At 35.6% G+C, this 19,769-nt stretch overlaps 2 protein-coding genes across 6 annotated transcripts; one reads left to right on the top strand and one right to left on the bottom strand.

Annotated features, from left to right (window-relative positions):
• The first annotated feature begins 1,023 nt into the window (after positions 1-1,023).
• LOC112037163 (coilin) lies at positions 1,024-9,001 on the top strand. Of its 3 annotated transcripts, XM_024069978.2 has the most exons (14): positions 1,024-1,344; positions 1,663-1,727; positions 1,973-2,197; positions 2,975-3,208; positions 3,414-3,483; positions 4,112-4,159; positions 4,598-4,675; positions 5,041-5,209; positions 5,398-5,435; positions 6,509-6,706; positions 6,990-7,061; positions 7,145-7,303; positions 8,328-8,493; positions 8,578-9,001. In XM_024069978.2, exons 1-14 carry the CDS (start codon positions 1,156-1,158, stop codon positions 8,763-8,765), a joined length of 1,899 nt encoding a protein of 632 aa, XP_023925746.2. In that variant the 5' UTR covers positions 1,024-1,155; the 3' UTR covers positions 8,766-9,001. The 3 variants fall into 3 exon arrangements, with proteins under 3 accessions (XP_023925746.2, XP_023925747.2, XP_023925748.2); XM_024069979.2 differs by lacking the exon at positions 4,112-4,159; XM_024069980.2 differs by lacking the exons at positions 4,112-4,159; positions 4,598-4,675.
• Positions 9,002-11,240: 2,239 nt separating this feature from the next.
• Positions 11,241-16,942, bottom strand: LOC112037154 (protein-tyrosine-phosphatase MKP1). Of its 3 annotated transcripts, XR_002885725.2 has the most exons (3): positions 13,710-16,940; positions 11,976-12,166; positions 11,241-11,506 (listed from the first exon to the last, which is right to left on the bottom strand). XR_002885725.2 is itself a non-coding variant. In XM_024069961.2 (2 exons), exons 1-2 carry the CDS (start codon positions 16,326-16,328, stop codon positions 12,077-12,079), a joined length of 2,709 nt encoding a protein of 902 aa, XP_023925729.1. In that variant the 5' UTR covers positions 16,329-16,940; the 3' UTR covers positions 11,637-12,076. The 3 variants fall into 3 exon arrangements, 2 of the variants coding, with proteins under 2 accessions (XP_023925729.1, XP_065625151.1); XM_024069961.2 differs by lacking the exon at positions 11,241-11,506 and having other exon boundaries at positions 11,637-12,166; XM_065769079.1 differs by lacking the exons at positions 11,241-11,506; positions 11,976-12,166 and adding an exon at positions 13,388-13,564 and having other exon boundaries at positions 13,710-16,942.
• Positions 16,943-19,769: the final 2,827 nt, after the last annotated feature.

The following is a 19,769-nucleotide window of genomic DNA, read 5'->3' as shown; positions in this document are numbered from 1 at the left end:
AAAATATTTTCAATTGTTTGTTTGTGTTTTGGAAAATTTGCTAGAAAAGTATTTTTAGTGTTTGGTATTGCATGTAAAAACCTATTTTCAGAAAACCCAACAACCACAATCACCACCATAAACTCAGCCACTATCAACCACCACATAACCAATTAATTTGAAAAATCATAATCAAAATCAAAACCCATAATCTCAAAATCAATATCAAAACCATCTACCAAAACCCATAATCCACCACCATTGAAACCCACAAACCACCCTAGCTAACGATCCACCACCCCCAATCAACCACCATTAACGCTTAAACTCACCCCCAACCCACCACCACTGAAACCCATGAATCACCCCAACCATCAATCCTCCAAAACCCAAGCAAAAATGTTATTTTACAATTTAAAGAAAAAAAAATTAAGGCAGTAACGGCGTGGGTGGAAGAAGGATGGGTCTGATGAGTGAGAGAGAGGACGAAGGTGAAGTAGATGAGAAACTACCTTCACCGGCAGAGGGGCTTGCAGGCACGACTGCGAGGCCGTGGGTCGGGAACTGGGATGTGGTGAAATCGGGGTGGGTTTAGCTGGGTTCATTAGAGATGGGTTTGAGCATGATGGAGGAGCTGAGGCAACGCGATTAGATCGGCGATGGGTTTAAGCGGCACGATCTAACTAGCGATGGGTTTGGGTGGATCGAAGGTTGGACTATCGTTGCTCTCTTTCTCTCTCTCCTTTTCTATTTTCAGTCTGTAAAATTCTATTTGAAGGTAATTTGAATGTGTAAATTATTTTACACTTGAAGCCCTCTTATTTTACAGTCAAATGATTTAATTTTCCCTTTGACCGAATTTTTTGAGCATTCCAAATAAGCACAGCATAAAATATTTTCCCGACTTTTTTTATAGCTGAAACAAACGCAGCGTAAGTTACTGCATTAGGATGGACTAATTTCAAATTAAAATGACTAAAATAAAAAATAATTTTTGGATAAATTGTTTTTCTGTTTTGCAAAATATAAAAAGAAAGAAAGAAAGAAATAGTGGCGAAGCGTAGGTGGGGCTATAGTGTTCCATCAAACCCCCACTGTGGGTTTAAGAAACCGAAGCAACTTATTGCCCTGCAAAATCTTCTCTCTCTCTCACTCTCTCACGCCAGTGAGTCTGCCATGGAGAGCGTGAGGGTTCGTTTGGAGTTCAAGCAACGGCACCTTTTGAAGAAATCGCAGTTGAAGGAAGGTCTGAAACGGAGCTGGTTTCTCCTCAAACCTGAAATCGAAACCATCTCCGACCTCACCACTCATCTCCTTCACAACTTCGACCTCCTTCGCTCTTGCCCTAATGGCCTCATCCTCTTCGTAATCCCATCTCTCTCCCTCTCTCCCTCTGCATGCCCTAATTTCCAACTCCCAATTTTTTTTCCTTAAATTTTCATGTATTTTTGTTTAATTTGTTCATCTTGGTTGAGTGTTGAGATTATTGTTTGCAAAAATCTACTTTTTTTTGGTGGCCCATTTTTTATTTTCTGTGGAAACTACATACATTGTGGAGTTTTGCATTAGATCATGTGTTAAAGCAAGTAAAAAATTGTTCAAAAGGGGAGCTTTGTTCTTGTTATGCTGTGTGTAGCTTTCTTTGATTATTTGCAATTTACACTAGTGTGATCTTTGTTGCAGATGGATGGGTTTGTGTTACCACCTTTTGAATCAACTTGTATTTTGAAGGACAAAGATATAGTCTGGTTAGTCAATAAGAATGTATTATTACTAATTTTTCTTGTGTATAAGTTATGTCATTTTGAGCGTAAACTGCTGAGCCCGTCAGGGGCGAATGCCTCTGGATTATTTGGCAACTGGTCCTGGGAAGTGGGTTCAGTTGCTTGTAGGTTTTACTGGCTAGAGGCGAGTCCAAAGGGCTCTTCTTTAGAAAGATTATGTCATCTTATTTTGATTTTTTTTTTTTTTTTTGGTTCCTGTTTTTAAACAGCGTGAGAAGAAAAGGGGACAAAGTGTTTGATAGTATCAAGGCAGGTGATGGGGTGGACTCTATTGTGGTGGTAGATGAGGATGTGGAGAAGCAAGGTGTGGTTGATGGTCTGAAGCTTTTGGCAAATGAGGAGTTTGATAAGGAATGTGACGAATGTGATGATTGTGGACACGAACGCAAAGTTTCCAAGAAAAGAAAGGCATCGAGGAAACTTCATAGCCCGAAGTATGTTTGGTACTCCATTTGTGATATAATTGTTATGTTGATGCTTTTTTTTTTTTTTTGTGATTATCTTTTTGTGCATCCTCAATATCAGATCATTGACTGTGATGCTTCCATCAAGATATTCCCATACATGTGATGACTGCTATACATGTTAGTTTTGTGCTTTATACTATGACTCAGAAGGGTTCAAATTTTTAATACATCCGGCATATCTGATTACCCAGCATCTTACACAAAAAAGAAGTTGAGTTGTGTAATATGAAATGCTTGACAGTGAATTTCTAAGTGATATATTTAATAAGAGAAAGGGTATCTAGTGGTGCCTTATTCAATATAAAGTGTAATCAAGTTAACCATGGAATTACAATCTCATCTGAACTCCAAAAGCTCACTGGAAGCATTTTTGGGACATGGTTTTGGGTGTTGGTTTTAATCATGGTTTGTGGGCTCTAGTGTGATTAAAATCATTACTAATTGACCTTTTACATTGCACTGCTTGTTTGGCGCAAATTTGCTGTGAATATTCCGCTTTATTTATATCATGCTCCTTTGGACAGTGAATTTATTTCCTTGGGATTAGACTTATTAGTTTTGACATTTACACAGTATCCTTTCTTTGTTTCTAAATTTTGTAATTCCTTTTATTTTACCAAAATTTTCCTCCTTTGTATTGTTAGCTATTCTTATTTTGCTTGGATATGCTTGCATGTGGTTTTTGCAGATCTTCATAAACAATTTTCTGGTTTGTAACTCAATTTTGTTCTTTCTAAATAACAGGAGGAAGAAAAGCAAGGTTGCTGCTACTGATAACTGTCTTGTTGTTCCTGAAGATGATCAAACTAATGTCCATGCAGAGGATAATGGAAACCTTCATCATAGTGGAGTCCTCCCGAAGAAGAGGGTCAAGAAGGTTAAATCATCCAAAATACCAGGTGAACGGGATAAGTCTAGTGCCCTGGGAAGTAATGAAAAAAGTAATGACACAACTAAGTCTACACCCAATGTGAAGAGGTATTTATCTAGCCTCTATATATTTTCATCATTGTCCGTGATATAGAAGTCCTGGAGTTTGGTCCCAGTGTACTGCTGCACATACATCTTTGCATATGCATGTTTGCATGTATTTCTATAGCTTGTAGTGTCTTGAATTATTCTCTCTTGCTCTCTCTTTATCTTACAAATTCCCCTTTCTTTCTCTCTCATTTCTGATTAGCAGATTCTGCCAGCTTCAAGAAAATGGCAATGAAAGTGTCAATGTATCCCATGGGCCTGGCGAAACTAAAAAGGTTCTTCATTTACACCGTTGTTTGGTTTAGATCTGTGATTTATGCATACATATTTAATATTTTTAATGTATGAGGGTGAATTTTGTATATAGTAGTAATTAGCATTATTTTTAAAATTTTAGTATTATCTTCATCTACAGAACATACATTGCCTAGAGTAACTTATTATTATTATTATTATTATTAAGTATTTTTTAGAAAATAATGAACATAAAGTACATGGGTATACAAGATGTAAAAACAACTAAACTTTCAAATACAATGATCAAGAAACTCCAATAAGTTTGAGAAAGAAGACTTTCCCAAGGCTAATAACCACTTGGACAGGGTCCTCAGAATTGGCTAGAGTTACATATTGTGAGGGGGTAATGCAAATGTGCGAACAAAAGCAAGGATAGCTGGGTTATGTATGTACCAGTTAGGACTTTTGATTTTATTTTTCTTTACTACTTGCAATAGTAAGAATTTGTTTTATGTTAATAGATTTCTACCTCACTAAGAATACCAATGAGCTTTGTTTCAAATGGCATTTCCTCCTTCCAAAAAAATGTGGAGTGTCAGATCATGGATTCATGGTGTGACTTACCAATAAGAAATTTTTTTTTTTTTTTTTTTTTTTTTTTGATAGGTAACCAATAAGAAAAATTCTACCTCACCAAGGTTTTATAGAATCATTGTAAGTACTATATTTCTCAGATTTTCCATGGTCATTGTTTCTATGGACCACAGTTTGTTGCTATTACCTGTCATCCTCTCTTGATGTGAACTATGTGCTGGCTGTTTGGTGATCCATATATATAGTCAACAACAGTTGAGAAAGTCAAACTTTTATAAAATTACTGGATGAAATACAAAGAGAGTACAATATTGGAAAGCCCAAACCCAGTTTTGTCATCCAAATCCATTTTCTCTAGTCTAGGGATCATGCAAGAATGCAAAATGAACCCAAAGCTATGCATCTATAACCAATGCAAGGAACCATACCATGTGGAGTACGTAGATTGCTAGATGCACAATGTGCCAGGACTTTGAAATTTTAAGCTTCACCTCTTTACATGTTTAACTCTCCAAAATTGAAATCAGTTAACTTACTATGCTTGGTTATTTTGGTCAGCTCCCTAGTAGAAGTGCTCGGCGTAAAAAGGCTAAAAGACAGTGGTTGAGGGAGCAAGTCAAAGCTGAAAGTAGAAAGGTACTTGGCGTTTAGAATTGATACTTTTAGGATCATAATCAGTTGTTTTTACACCCACTCATGCGTGCGCGTGCGGACACGCACACGCACACGCACACACACACTTAGACACACATTTACCCTCTCTGTGACAGATAGAAATGGTGAAATTGATTAGTAAAAAGCTGACAATTCAATTCTATATGACGTCTGTATGTGTGCATGTTTTGATCTGCATGGTAAGCCTATAATGTCAGTGATATAAGGGTTGGGGTGATTGTTAGTCAGTGTTCTAAAGTACCTGTATGCCTTAATGGAAATTTTTATCTTATTCTTGATTTTTTTTTTTTTTTTTTAAATTATTTATTTTATATTCAAATTTGCAGCAATATCAGGGGCAAATAGTCAAAAAAGATGATGAGCAATCACCTGTTAAAGATAAACAGAAAGTTTCTGAAGAACATGAACAACCAGATGAAGACAGCGATGAAGAGGGCGATGTTGTACCCATAGTGATTAGGCCAGGACACATCCGCTTTGGGCGCCCAAGTAAAGGTCTCTCTCTTTCTCTGGCCCTCTGTCTCCCTCTCTCATTGTGTGTCTTTTGTTAGTTTGGAATTGATAGCTCTATATTTTTCTGCCATTTCATTTTATAGCAGCTTTACATTCAAGCTTTTAGAATTGCAATGTCAAATATTTGCCACTTTACTGCAAAGGATCTGACTTTATTTTTATTCTTGCAGATGCAGATCCATCCGTCCAGCAAAATGAAATCCCAAGGGTATGTTCTATTTATATTTGTAATTTTCTAATGCTTGTTATCTCTTCTGCTGCCCTGTTTTTTGATATTAGGTCAATATTTGCTATCATGATGCAATAAATTGCTTTTGATTATGAGTACCCTTTTTCTTTCGTTACAAGTGGGGGAAGGGAAATTTAAACACAGGTCTTCATATTGGGAGAATCGGATTATGTCAGTGAACTACAAGCACTTGGAAAGTGTCTTGTTAAATGTTAGGATATTTTATTTAGGTTAAAGTAAAACTGAAAGTTTCATGAAATTTGAAAATGCTAATCTAACTAAAATTCTATTACTATAATTTTCAAGAAATTATTATTATTATCATCATAATTTTGTGTTTTAATATAATAAATATTGCATCCTAGATACTGTGCTTGCCCAAGTGGCTCGACATATGTATTATGTGTAACATTGATGTATTTTTGCCATGTGCCTTATTAATTATTTTTACATTTAAATTTTACTTAATTCGTAGCATCACACATCCATGCTACTAGTTTTGTATGAAGTTAAGCCTTCACACTTAAAAAAAAAAAGAAAAAGAAAAGAAAGAAGAAGTTATGCCTTTACATAAGATACAGGCTCAAAGCTGAAAACTTATGTTTGGGATGATAAAGGTTACTATATGAGTAAGGATGGACCTCTCCCTGCTTTACCATTTAAACTTATTCTGCAAAGAAATTAGTTTTTAACATTAAGGCACTTGTAAGATGTGCAAGACCCAACAATTCACATAAACCTGGTAGTTCTACTGCAACATAGACTTTGCCCTTCTTCTTTTTTTGGAAGGAGTTACAAAGCTACATAATCACGTCACAAAAGCAAGTCATTTAAATGAATAGGGTCATTTAGTCAATGCTTTGTTCCAAGACATACAAGCACTGTGTTACAAATGGGATATTGCAATAGTCTATCAATTGGCTTTTAAGGGGACATGAAACCAAACATTTAGTGTTTATATATTTACAAATTATTGTCTTAGTGTTATTCTATTTCTATATTTCTGGATTCCCTTTTGATCATTGAATTTATCAATTTTGGTCATACGTCAGGAGAATTCCCAGTGGAATGGAATAACCTGCAAGAAGAAGGGTCAAAAATGGGGTATCGAGAAAAATGCTTCTCACAAATGGAATGATCGTATGAGTTGGAATCAAGAGAGTTCTGATATGCGTACTTCTGAAAGAAAAACACCTGCAATCAATCCCATAGACTTTGATAAGCTTTCGCCTTATACTAGCATGCCTAAGGTTTGTTTCTTCCACACTTAAATTGTCTTTTCTTGTGTGGATCTTTCTTTCTTCCCACATTACCAATGTGTGTGTGTGTGTGTGTGTGTGAGAGAGAGAGAGAGAGAGAGAGAGAGAGAGAGATCATGTGGTCACATCGTGCTTTGTAATATCAATCCTTTCACTTCTCTACTTGGATTTTTTGCTATGAAGAAAATGCCATTGTGTTAAATCATACCTTAGGTTTCTTTCTCATTTTTCTTGGTGCAATTAAAGCATTATTTGTGTTCTTCATATGTTGCAGGAAGGTGATGTTATTGCATATCGTTTGATTGAGTTATCATCGTCATGGACCCCTGAACTTTCCACCTTCCGAGTATGACTCTTTCTGCTCCTTGAATACTTGGTAGTTGATTATGGGAATGGAATATATCATTTACCCTATTCTTTTGCCTGTAGGTAGGAAAAATATCACGCTATTACCCTGAATCCAAAAGGATTTTTCTGGTAACAGTTCGAGAATATCCAATTGATTTTGAGAAGATAGCTGAGGAGTCAGAGGAGGAGTATGGAGCTCAACCTGCTGCATCCCTTTATGGGGAAGATGGTTCTTTAAAGGTATTCAAGCCTTTTGTTTTCTTTTTCAATTTTATATTTTTCCCAACATTTTTGACAAGCAAGCTGGTGAAATATTCATTCACAAGGGGACTTGTACCATTCTCTGTATTACAACTCCCAACAGACTTAACCATAAGACCAATTCATATCTTCTAGATATCATAAGAATGTCTTGCTCATTTAATGTTTTCATTGTAAGTAATCTATCAATAAAAAAAAAAAAAATGTTTTCATTGTAAGTAGTAGTTAAAGCTTGGAGGGATAACAGACAATTTGAAGGCAATCTTTTTGGAAATTTAGAGAAGTCTTAAGAAAATTTTTCTCTATTTCTACTTATCAAAAAAAAAATCTCTATTTTTGATAAGTAATAATTATTTTATTGAAAAAAGACTACTACATGTACACATAAATGAACACAAAAAAGCCAAACGAATTACAAAGAAACAATATTATGTACAAAAATGTAGCAACTCCTTAAATTAAGCTAAAGAATTACAACTGTTAAAATCCCACGCACAAGACCAATCAAATAAGGATCTACTAAAGATTTTATCAATTGAATCACTGAACTTTCCATATCCTCATTCATGAATTAATTAGTTCTGATACATGATATCAGCATATACGTAGCATGCCAGTCATAAAAATTGATCCAGGCTAATTTTTCTGTATGGTTCAGCAGTCATCTATTCCAGCTATTCAACTTGGGGTTCACATGGTCTCAAATGAATTTTAAAAAGGAGAATCATAAAATATTATTTCATATTACACAATTTGCTGGTTGAGCTGCTTGGCTGATTGATGATGACCTAGTTTAACCTTTTTGGGGATATTAAGAACTTGACCAGTAAAATTACTGTAATGTCATGCAAGGCTTTACAATTTTTGTGTTCTAGTAATATAGAGAGCTCAAAATTGGTATTTGGGGCCCTTGTCTTTGTATTGCAACTGATAATTGGTAACCTGGCAAGGAAAGGCTCATTATTGTTATTAGCAGAAACTTATGATTGAAGCTTTTCTACAGATAGATTATTCATCGCTTGTAGATGTCCGCATTGTCAAGCATGGCAACTTCAATTCAGGAAAAGCGGTTGCGAGCGAGGTTAATGAAGTTTCTGTGGATAATCAAACTGCTGTCTCAGGTTTTGGGGCCAGCAATAACAATAGAGAGACCCCTGCCCCCACAAAAGGTATCTACTTTATGTTGTTTTCATGCTGCTGGTAATCTGGTATTTAAGTGGATGAATTCTCATTCTGTGTTGTTATCTTTGTAGAAAATGGAGAAGTAAATGTGTGGGAAGAAATCAGCCAGGCTTTGGACACAAAGAAGGCCCAGCTCTCTCAGGAGGACGGTTGGAGTAGGGAAGAGAGTTCATTAAAGAATGGATGGTCCTACAGGGCCTTAAGAGGCAGTGCACTGGGTCCAACAATGGCTCGTTTAAGGGCACAAAATGGACTATAAGAAAATCCACCAGCATTAGGGCATATATATGCTGTGTTCCTGACAATGAGATCCACCTCTTAGCCAGTGTTTTGGAAAGTTTTGACGAATGTAAAGAACATCCTATTGTGGTTTATGTAATTAAGGGCTGCAATGGCTGTCAAAGGCCAACTTTTTTGTATAGAAAGTTGGTCAATTTTCTTGTCATTTTGAAGAGTAATAGTCTAAAGGAGGAGGAGCCCACTTTTGTGAACTTATTTACAGCATCCCTATTGGCTTTTTTCAGGCTCGAGTTAACCTAGTAAGTAGTAAGTGCTCTTTTAGACATTAGACCATTTTGGTTTAACGATGGAATTGGAAAAGATTGCCAAAGGACTTGTGCACTGAGCCGATGTATTCAATTCCCAAGCTGTTGTCCAAAAATGACTTCCCTACCTCAGAAATTTTCCTTTTTCGTTTCCTTCTCCATTTCTCATATTCCTAGAAATCAATATTGGCTATAAGTAGCTTTTAAATGTACCTCACTTTTATTATTGAAATAAAAACTAGTTATCCATATGCTTAAGTCGGTGGAAAATACATTTTTTTTAGTGTGCATTTATGGGTTGTGGCAGACTTGGTGAGAATCTTGACCTTTACTAGAATACGCATCCTATTCAATCCTTCTTTCTGCTGATAGGTCAAGAATAGTGCACTCGTAGGTTTGTTTTTTTTCATTTATTGTTGGTTCTCTCTCTCTCTCTCTTCTTTTCTTTTTTCCCTCCTTTTTTGAGAATCACAAGGGAACCGAATTTAATCAATGGCTTTGTATATAAAGCTGAATTAAATATCCAGGCAAAGGGTTTCTCTAGAAAGGAAAAATTAAAAAGCAGGCAAAGGATGGTGTAGAGTTCTTTGAACAAGTAGTGTTTTATACTCCATTTTTTGCCTTGCTTATTTTGTAACCAAGAGGTAGGATATACCAATGCTCCGATAAGTTCTAAACCACAATCATTTGCACAAATTTTCCTATAACTGTTGAGGGAACGAATTGTAAATTATAAACTTATGAAATAATAAAGTGGCATCATTGACAGATTTAGACGAAGATTAATAACATTTTAGACAGTTTTAACAATTATGAAATTTGTTGTGAAAAGTAATACATGTAACATTACTCCTAATACTCATCTATAAAGTGAGCTAGTACAGCGAACTAGATATTGAACTTGACCGTTCACTTTTGCGTTTTGCTACAAAAGCAAGAACTTTGGCTTAAATTAAATTAGATGGCTTGTCCGTTTAGCATTGATTTTTACAACTAACTTCTTAGCTTATTTGTTTATATACTGTTTTTTTTAAAACATTACTTTCTTTTTTCAAAGGTATAGCCATATTTTAATTAACTTTTGAGTAAAAAGTCAAATAAGCTAATGCAAAACAAAATTGTGGAGATCAAATTCTTTTGACTTTTTTACCTTATAGTTGGTAGTGATTGTGCCAAATTACTAAATTATTATTTTAACAACCAGCACAACAAAAATGAAGCTGCAATGACGGTGCTATTGCTAAGTTTTTTTTAACCATTGAGCTACAGTAAACTGCTGGTCCACTGTAGCTCAAAGCTAAACACAAAAATTAATATTATATTCCTCTTTCTCATATTTTAATTAAAAAATGTCTCTCTCTTCACACGTTTTTTTATATTTTATTTTATTTTATTTTATTTTTTTTTACCGAGTGTGTTTAGTCCTCCTTTTTTTTTTCTTTTTCTTTTTTTTTCACCCCAAGCTCTTGCCCAAACCATCTCAACCCTACTGCCTAGCCACTGAACTGAAGCCCTAAGCCTGAAGCTGCTTCAGACTTCTCTCACTCTTTTTTCTTTGGCTGAGCTTGAGCTTCACCTTCACACCAATCTCTCCTCTCTCCTCTCTTCTCTCTGACTCAAAACTCTCTCAGCAAAATGTGTTGAAATCGGCAACAACGTGGGATTTCTGAGTTCGTGGGTTTTGTGGGTTCTAGACTGCTAGGTATTTTGGTGGTGACGTGGTGGTGGTAGGTTGTTGGGGTGGGTTCAATGATCCGTGGGTGTGGGTTTGGGTTGAGATCAAGTTGTAGTGGTGGCTGGTAGTGGGTGATTCGATCTGGTGGGTTTTGTATTCTTGGGTAGTCCGATTTGTGGATTTTCGATTTGTTGGTTGTTTTTTTGGTTTTTGGTGGTTTGATCTGGGTTTTTTTTAGGATATATTCATATGGGTTTGTGTTTGATGTGGATGTGGGTTTGGTGGTTGTGGTGGTGGTGGTGGTGGTGGTGGTGGTGCCATTATGGTGGTGGTTGATTTTGGGTCATGGTTTGGTGGCTGTGGGTTGAAGAGAGGGAGAAGATAGAGACACTTTGAAGAAGAGAGGGTCGTGGGAGATAGAGAAGAAGAGAGAGAGAGAGAGAGAAAATAATAAATAAATAAATAAATAGTGTTAAATGTGGAGTAAAAAATAAGAGCATTAATGTAAGGTGAGTTATGAAATAGTAAGTTAAAATAGATAAAATAGTTTTTTTGGGCGCTAAAAGCTAGCACTACCACTGAATATTTTTAGTAGTTGCTTTCACCAATATGGGACCTGAGTCCTGATTTAGGAGGCCTCTGTTCTATATAATCAGACTTCAAAATTGTAGATTATGGTCCATACAAAAACAAATATGGTACCCATAGTTTAAGATTGGGAAATATCACGTGTCAATATAACTACTGTGTTAGTATGACCTTCTGAAACCTTCCTTAGCCCTGCATAAAGGAATGAAAGAAACCTTGAGCAATTTCAACATTGTGCAATAACCAGCCTATTTCAAACATAAAATCATGTATCTGAATATCACGTATAGAAAATGAAACGCAGAGAGATAAAGATCTGCTCTTTAAGAAAGATGGCTTTGCTGCTTCTTATTTCATTACATACAGCAACACCTTCGGTGCTCAATGTAGCCAAAGCCCAGATAAACAAAAACTAAGAGCTACCAGAAGGGATGAAAAAAAAGGAGCAGTAAAGAAGAAGAAAAGGCCTAACAGGGAAAAGAATAACACAAAAGCTTTTAATTTACTACTTATATTATCTAATATTATATACTTTTAATTCCTGTAACTGTAGAACAGACTTGTTCTCTGTACATGCTTTGCTGTAATAATGATTCACATCCTTACCATTCATCACACAAGCAGATAATAATCAGTTCTACTGCCCGGGATGCTGACTTACCTTTCACAATATGCATCAGACCCTTTTTGACATTCCATGCAAGAGCTAAATTGACTAGGAATTGAATTCTTGAAAAATGCTGCATGCTTTGCTAAACAGTCTCAATTGCAGCCTCGGTCCTCTGTCTTATGGAATGATATACAGCTGAGATAGTTTAGAAACTTTTCTGGCTCTTCACTTTCTCTTATTATCTGACACATACCATATATCTTGTTAACAAAAAATAAAGACATTGTATCCAACCGAAAAGCCCAACACATGGTTTCTTACATGCTTTTCTAAGCCACAAGAAATGAATTTTTAATTATTTTTAGGGGGAAGAGAAAAGTGTAGTTATTACTTATTTGCTTTTTACTTCAGCCAAAATATACCATAGGTTTATCTCACTTTAAAGTAACAAAACATGACTTGCATATTTAGCCTATGTCAAATATGAAAGAAAAGCAGCTCAACTAGCTAATTCATCTTATTGAATTATTATTAGTCTGGACAGTAATTGCTGTAAGCCTGTTACTGCTACCTCAGTATGACATTTTAAGCACTAGAAGAGTTGCCATAATTCAATACTGTCCTCGAGAATCACGTTCCAGGATCATTGATCCACCATGAGGAAATGGACATGAAAGACAGACATGATCAAAATTTTCATGAAGTAGCCAGGAAAAGTTAAGAGGTCATAAATTTTTTCTGTGAGACTCAAATGCTGTCTTCATTTCCCTCTGTAATTACAGTTAAGTGATTAACCAACTGACTACTGCCATAAAACATAATTCTACTGGCTCTGACGTAATTTAGATTTTGAGGTTATGAATCGTGGGCAATTGAATTGCACATTTACTTTATGTTTTGAGAATTCAATTGTTACAACAAATGGGGGAGAGGGAATTCGAACAGTGGTTCTTCTCATAAAGGAGACCATGCAATGCCATTGAGCTACAAGGCTCTTGACATACTTTATGTTATATTTATTTTAGCAGATACACACATGTTCAATAGCTGAAGCCAGAGAAAGTTATTTCAACAAATTTAATTCCATATAATTTCCTTGTGACTTGGAAAAGAACACTTACATGCACGTGTTTGGCAATGCCACTTTCAATCTTCACTCTAAAGTCTAAATCTCCAAGTCTTGGTCCATATGACAGACTTCTTAAACAAATGGATCATGCTAGAAATCTTAGAAAGTCTTCTAGTGTCTTATGCATTACTAAGTTTCATTTCTGATACACTTCTGACAATAGTCCCCTCAAATTTCATTTTTTTCATTTCTTTCAGTTGATGACACAATGTAGTGAAAGTCAATGTTACTATGGGTGAAGAAGCCAAAGAATAATATGCAATGATGATAAGATATACTAAGACTCAGTTTTCATGTTGGCTTTTCCTCCCCCACACCAAACCCTGTTTTGCTCTTTTTTTTTTTTGGTAGGTTTTATTTGCTTCTCTTTATACATTCTCCCCCCTCTTTCCCCCATACCCTCCACAGCAACACCCACTTCTCCTCCAGGAATAAAAGCAAAAGATGTAATTTCTTTTTCCTGGTGGGGCTACCTTTTATGGTGCTAGTGTTATCCACTTTAGTAACCATGCTGTATGTCAACATCATAAAAGTTTTAAGTTTCTAATTAAAAGACAATATAATTAATCTCTCTCAAGATGTCAAGAACATTTAAAGCATGCCATGCAACAAGGACTCAATAAAACACATCATATAAGTATAAAGTGGAATATTACCTGTACAGGGATATCCGCTGGCAAACCCATTTGATTAAGGAAGTTGTGACCAACTGTCTCCCAGTGAAGATTACTACTATCCCATTTTCCATCGATGCTGATCAATTGACTCTGCAATTGACTCTGCCCTTTCACATCCAAAAATTCACTCCCCAACCATACAAATAAGATACTACGACTATTGGTGCCTACACTCACATCTGGAGCCAACAGAAAGTATACAGATCTGGAATCAAGAATGCAAAAAGAATGCATCTCCACTTTATTCATACGAGGCCACTGGAACAAAACTGGGGTCACCACTCCTGCAACTCTGTTGATCATATCACTTGACAGAGGATGAATTTTATTATCATCCTCTTTCATACTTTCAATCTCACCTTGTAATTCAAATCCAGTATCAAACATAATCTCATCTCCATTGGCTTCATGCTCAGATTGGTTGCAATCAACATCATTCATCACATCATCCTCGATGTCAAGTAAAGCGAAGGACCATGATCGTACCAGATTCTTAGGGACTTGAGATGGCTCATCAGCTGAGGGTAATAACATTCGAGGTGGAGGATTACTCCCTCTGCGCTCTGCAATAGAGGGTGAAGTCCCTTTACATGGCAAAGAAGCATTTCCAACTCTCAAAGTATGTTTATCAGAAACCTCCTTTGCAGGCAGAGTTTCTTTATAAATCAAACTAGAATTATCTGCCAAAGAAGCATTCATTTGAAAAAATGGATCTGTAGATTCCCAGCCCGAAGGTGAAGGCTGCTGTGAAGACAAGTATGACAAGTCAGACCAATTAGATGATGATGGTGAAAAGGTAAATGAACTGGCGTAATCAGAGGTTGATGGCGAAATTGTTGGGGACTTGGAGCTGAACTTCGGGCTGCGGCCCGGAAAACAAGAAAAAGAATCTAGTGAACTGCAAGTAGGCGTGGGTGACAAGACAGGATCAGTTGTCAAAGAACAAGAATATGAATCTGGCGAAGCACAAGGAGGTGTCATTGACAGGAAAGGATCAGTAAGAGTAACAGAGTGTTCCACTTCATTAGAAGTATCCCTTATCCTATCTGGGCTGCCATTTGGGAAACAATCAAAGGAATCTGGTGAGCCACACGGTTCAATTGATGATGATAACAGTGGAGACGGTTCAATCAGACCAAAAGAGCGTTTTACTTCTTTCTGTGCATCTAAAATCATATTTGATTCATCACTGGATTGAGTACAATCACTGTTCAGTTTGGAGGAGGCGACAAATTCTTTCATGAGACCATTGGCTAGCTTCCATCTTAGTCTCCCCCATCCATTTTCTCTGGCGGGGAGGCAAGTTTCTGATTCAGTATTTGAAACTGAAAAAGGTGGAACAACCCCACCAGCAATCGCCTTGTGAAAAATTTGAAAATCCAAGTCATATTCATCCACCTCCCTTTCACCAGCCTTAACTTGATTTGCTGCAGCAACCAAATCATTTCTGGAACACAAATTCCCTTCCTTTCTGACCTCCATACTCTCAGAATTGTCTGCTAGGAGTTGCCCGTTGGCAAGAGCATCCCAAAATTCTGATGGCTCTTCACCTTCTTTGATACTCACAATTGGTCCCTGAGCCCTTTCATACCGAATTACCTGATGTGCAGCTCCCATAGCACTATTTGACATCACAGTATTGCAATTTTTCCCAGTCCAAACGTATATAGCAGAAGGAACATGCACAACAAATGCTCCACGAGAGTCAAGGCCTTGTGCACCTGGATGGCTTAACATTTTTGGTACCAGATGAAGAGCAGCATATGATGAGTGAGGGGCCATCCGATACATCCTAATCACCGAATTCGGGCTTGCAGGCACAGCATGTACTCGCTTCTGGCACTGCAGAAGTTGGCAAGCAAAACCCATATTTGGGTTAGTCACCGCTCGTGCTGCCTTCACATATTGAAAGGCATCTTCAAAGCTCTGGCCCTTCCTCCACATGAGGTATGCAATAACCAAAGAGGTCGATCGTGACACTCCCTGGCAACAATGCACAAGAACTCGCCCACCTTGCTTCCGAACATCTTCAAAGTAATCAAACACATCATAGAGAATACTTGTAATATCCTCGGATGGGCTGTCTTGCAACCAAAGTGTCTTATACACGAGATCACTCTTAAAATATTCAGGAGAAACAAACCCAACGCAGTTCAGCACATGGGTGATCCCATTCTTCCTCAAAATCTCGCGGTTCTTTGCAACAGCATCACTTCCCAAGTATACATGCTCAGCAATTCTCGAGCATTCCTTGTTATAAAACGCAAGCTTATCCCTATTAAACTGGAATTCTTTCACGGGTGGTTGCTCCGAATTTGAAATCTCAAGCGGTTTAGCTTCCCCTCTCGGAGTTTGGGGATGAGGCCATATGCCCAGATCATCAGAACCCGCCTTTGGCCACTCCTCTGCAGTCCTCCGGTTGATTGAAAGTGGCTGAAGTGGCGGCAAGCAGGACCGCACTTTACTATTCAATTGTGGTCTAGGGCTAGGGCATGGATTAGGCTTAGAAGGAGACCGGTCAGTCCATGAAACTGACCGCAAATAGGTTCTCCGGGTACCTCCTCCGGTAACCGGGGTTTTATCTTCTTCCCCTAACATACTAAAAAGGGAAGGAAAAAAAAATTTATAACAAAATTCTACAAATTTAACTGATAGCCATTAAAGGATTGTTCCAAGAAAGGTCATAGAAACAAGCAAAATGAGTTTCTTTGGAATAAATAGCAGATATTTGAAAATTCTCAGTCTCCCTTCTCACTTTTTTTTCTCACCTAAAACCCTTGACCCTCTATCTCTCTCTATGACTATCTAACTCTCTCTCTAAAAGTACAATCTTTCTATCTAGATGGACAAAGAAGAAGAAAATTCAAACACGAATATGACCCAGTAAAAAACTCTAGCTGAGAAGTATATAGTTTGGCTTACAGATTCAACAACAAGAAAAAGAGGAAAAGTGCAAGATAGAAGAAAAAAATTACATACAGTGTAATAGTAGAGAGAATTAAATACAGTCGAAATTGTTGAAGAGAGACTTACTCTAAAGAATATATCTCTTTCAAGTTGAAAGGTCGCTTGTTTTGTGTGTGTACTAGCAGCAGACTTTTGAAACCCTAATAAAGAGAGAGAGAGAGAGAGAGAGAGAGAGAGAGAGAGAGAGAACTGAGTTGAAGGGAACGAGTTGAAGAAGTGAGTTACCAAAGTGGATTGGGTTCATGTCATGGCTGGGTTTTTTGGGAAAGAGATTTGTCTCTTTTGGACTGAGGGGAGAGAGAGAGACTGGGTCAAACTGCCACGTCATCGTTAGATGGGTAATAGTAGTGTTTTTTTTTTTTTTTTTTTTTCAAAGACATGCATGTCTACCTTGTGATGTCATTTAAAACGTTTTTTAATGTTTTTAACTTCAAACCTAGAATTTATCAAACAAGGAACCTTGAATTTGACAACTTTTTTTTTTATTATTTTTTTAATGAAAAATGCTAACGAAAAGTCACTAATTAATAATTTATTTAAAAAAATTTATAAAAAATAAAAAATAATATTTTAACAGTTTTTTTTTTTTTTTTTCATAAGAATGATATCAAATTTTTTTTAAATTAATTATTTAAGAGTATTCGTTAGCATGACTCATTTTTTATTCTCTACCCTATTTTTGGGATGTTTTGAAATGTAGTTGTTTTTTAATTGTTTAATCCTATTATTTACTTTATTTAGAAAGTCAATACTTCTTCTGTTCTAAATTATTCCTATTCAATTTTATTTTGAGTTATTCAAAATGAAATTCACTTTCTAAAATTAATAAATAAAATTTTTATCTCACATTTTACTTTATTTAAAAGTCAATGTGATTCTTTTTTATAGTTTAAATTAATGAAGATAATTTTGAAATTTTGTATATTTTTAAATGACCATGTATTAAATGATGTTCCTATAAAAAAAAATTGGATTTANGTGAGTTCTTGGAATAAAAAGCTACATTGAATTTTATTGCTATTGGGAAAGATAACACTACTTGTGTAGTGGTATTGGTTTATACAGTTTTTTGTTTGAGATTAATTAGGAAATATACTTAAATTTTAACCAAATTTTTTTAAAAAAATTATACATAAGTCAAATAAATGGAATGAATGGTAGAAATACATTCCTCCAATTTTGACATAAAATTTGGCTACCTGCCCATAAAGTTTGGACACAATGTATAATTGCTAATAATGATATAGCCTATCGTAATTGATGCATGATAAAAATGGTGTTAATAGTGGACTTAGATGAAAATGTTACTTTAATCACAACAAACTATTGTAATTGGAAAGAGGTCATAAAAAATAATGTGTCCCCATAATCACTCCCAATAATATATAACTTTAGTGGTGACTCGAATGTTATGCTCACCATGAGGTGTGCATCTTGCCTACCATGTATTCAAATAAGAATACTTTGTCTTACTCTTATAATTAGTGTTCAAATTTCATTATCCATTAGTTGCAGTATGCTATGTTAAATTTTTTTTATTTTAAACTTGATTATTTTATGATATAAGGAAAAATAATGAGGTACATTGTAATAGAGAAAACATAAAATGAAACACACAAAATTGGGCACGGTTAACCCTAATGGGTTGGCTAAGTGGTTCCTAAGGCTTTATAATATTTAAGAGATCATAGGTTCGAAATCAAGGTGGCCAATACCGTACTATACCAACCGGTATGTACTATACCGATACGTGCACTAGTATCAAAACGTCAACATTTCGTACCAGTTTAAATATTGGCCATGTATTGGTTAATTTTGAGCATTTTGGCTGGTATTAGGCATACCGACCAGTACAAAAATAAGCTTTTTTTTTTTTTTTTTTTTTAAGTTTTGTAATTTTTGAATTTTTGTAAGGGCAAAATGGTAACTTATTTGCATTAACTTATTAATATTATTTGTTTTCTTAGTATGCTCAACTCTAAAGTTTAAAACCATGAATAATTTGTTCTGAATTAAGGTAATGTTTTATGGTAAACTTTTATTTTTATTATAATATATATATATATATATATTTATAAATATAAAAAATAGCGGTAAACCCGAAATAGTATATCGGTATTGACCGTTACCGAAATATATCGTTCTACTGGTCAAATTGGTATAGCTTCCGGTACGAGATTGACTCTCTTGATCGAAATCTCTTGCTAACATTTTTGGGCCACCTTTATGAGATTCTTTCTTGTAATAATCTGGTACATGTGGGATGGGATGATTGCATATACCCGAAGAAATAATCAAATACTCGAGATCTAGACATCCTCGTTTGTTAAAAAAAAAATTAAGTACGGTTAATGAGCACTCTTAAACTATTTGTTAATGAACTAAATGCCAACAAGGCATCCATTAAAAAAATCCCACAAAATTTACCTAAGGATTTTTATTCACTTATGCCACCTGGTTTCTAAATCTTCTGTGATTGGATGCAGCATTTGATGTTTACATGTTGAATTTATACTACTACATTATAAGGACTTTGGAACTTGTATGTGGTGTGGTACTGCACTGATCAGGTCTACAGTCACTGAGTGCATTAACAGCCACCATCGTATCAAACTTTGCCAATTTTGATGGAAAACGGGCATATACTTTTCTCATATTCTTCAGTCATAGCAATAAATAATACTACTATTAAAAAAGAATAAGAAAAAGGTGTTACGGATATATTATGGCGCTTACTGTTGACTACCAATTAATGATACATATATTTTTTTTAATGTTGGTCACGTGTCCGTGACGCTTTTAGTTATGGTCAAGAATGAATTTTTTTTTCTAGAAATTTTTAATAATATGATAAATTGTGATTGAGAACTGCTATTTTAATATGTCTCACCACTAATTTTATTTTGGTTTAAGTGTAAACTAAACCCCCAAAGTTCAAGTGCCTTTGAATTTTACATTTTTAAAGTTTTAGAATTTTGATTTTACTTCTTAAAGTTATATTACGTTTGCATTTGTAGTCTATTCGTCTATATTTAAATGCTACATAAACTTGCCATATATGTTTAGTTCATC

This window comes from Quercus suber, unplaced genomic scaffold (genome assembly GCF_002906115.3).
Source record: "Quercus suber isolate HL8 unplaced genomic scaffold, Cork oak 2.0 scaffold_1045, whole genome shotgun sequence".
Lineage (NCBI taxonomy): Eukaryota > Viridiplantae > Streptophyta > Magnoliopsida > Fagales > Fagaceae > Quercus > Quercus suber.
The sequence above is the reverse complement of the archived record's forward strand: the minus strand, read 5'-3'. Positions and strand labels throughout refer to the sequence as shown.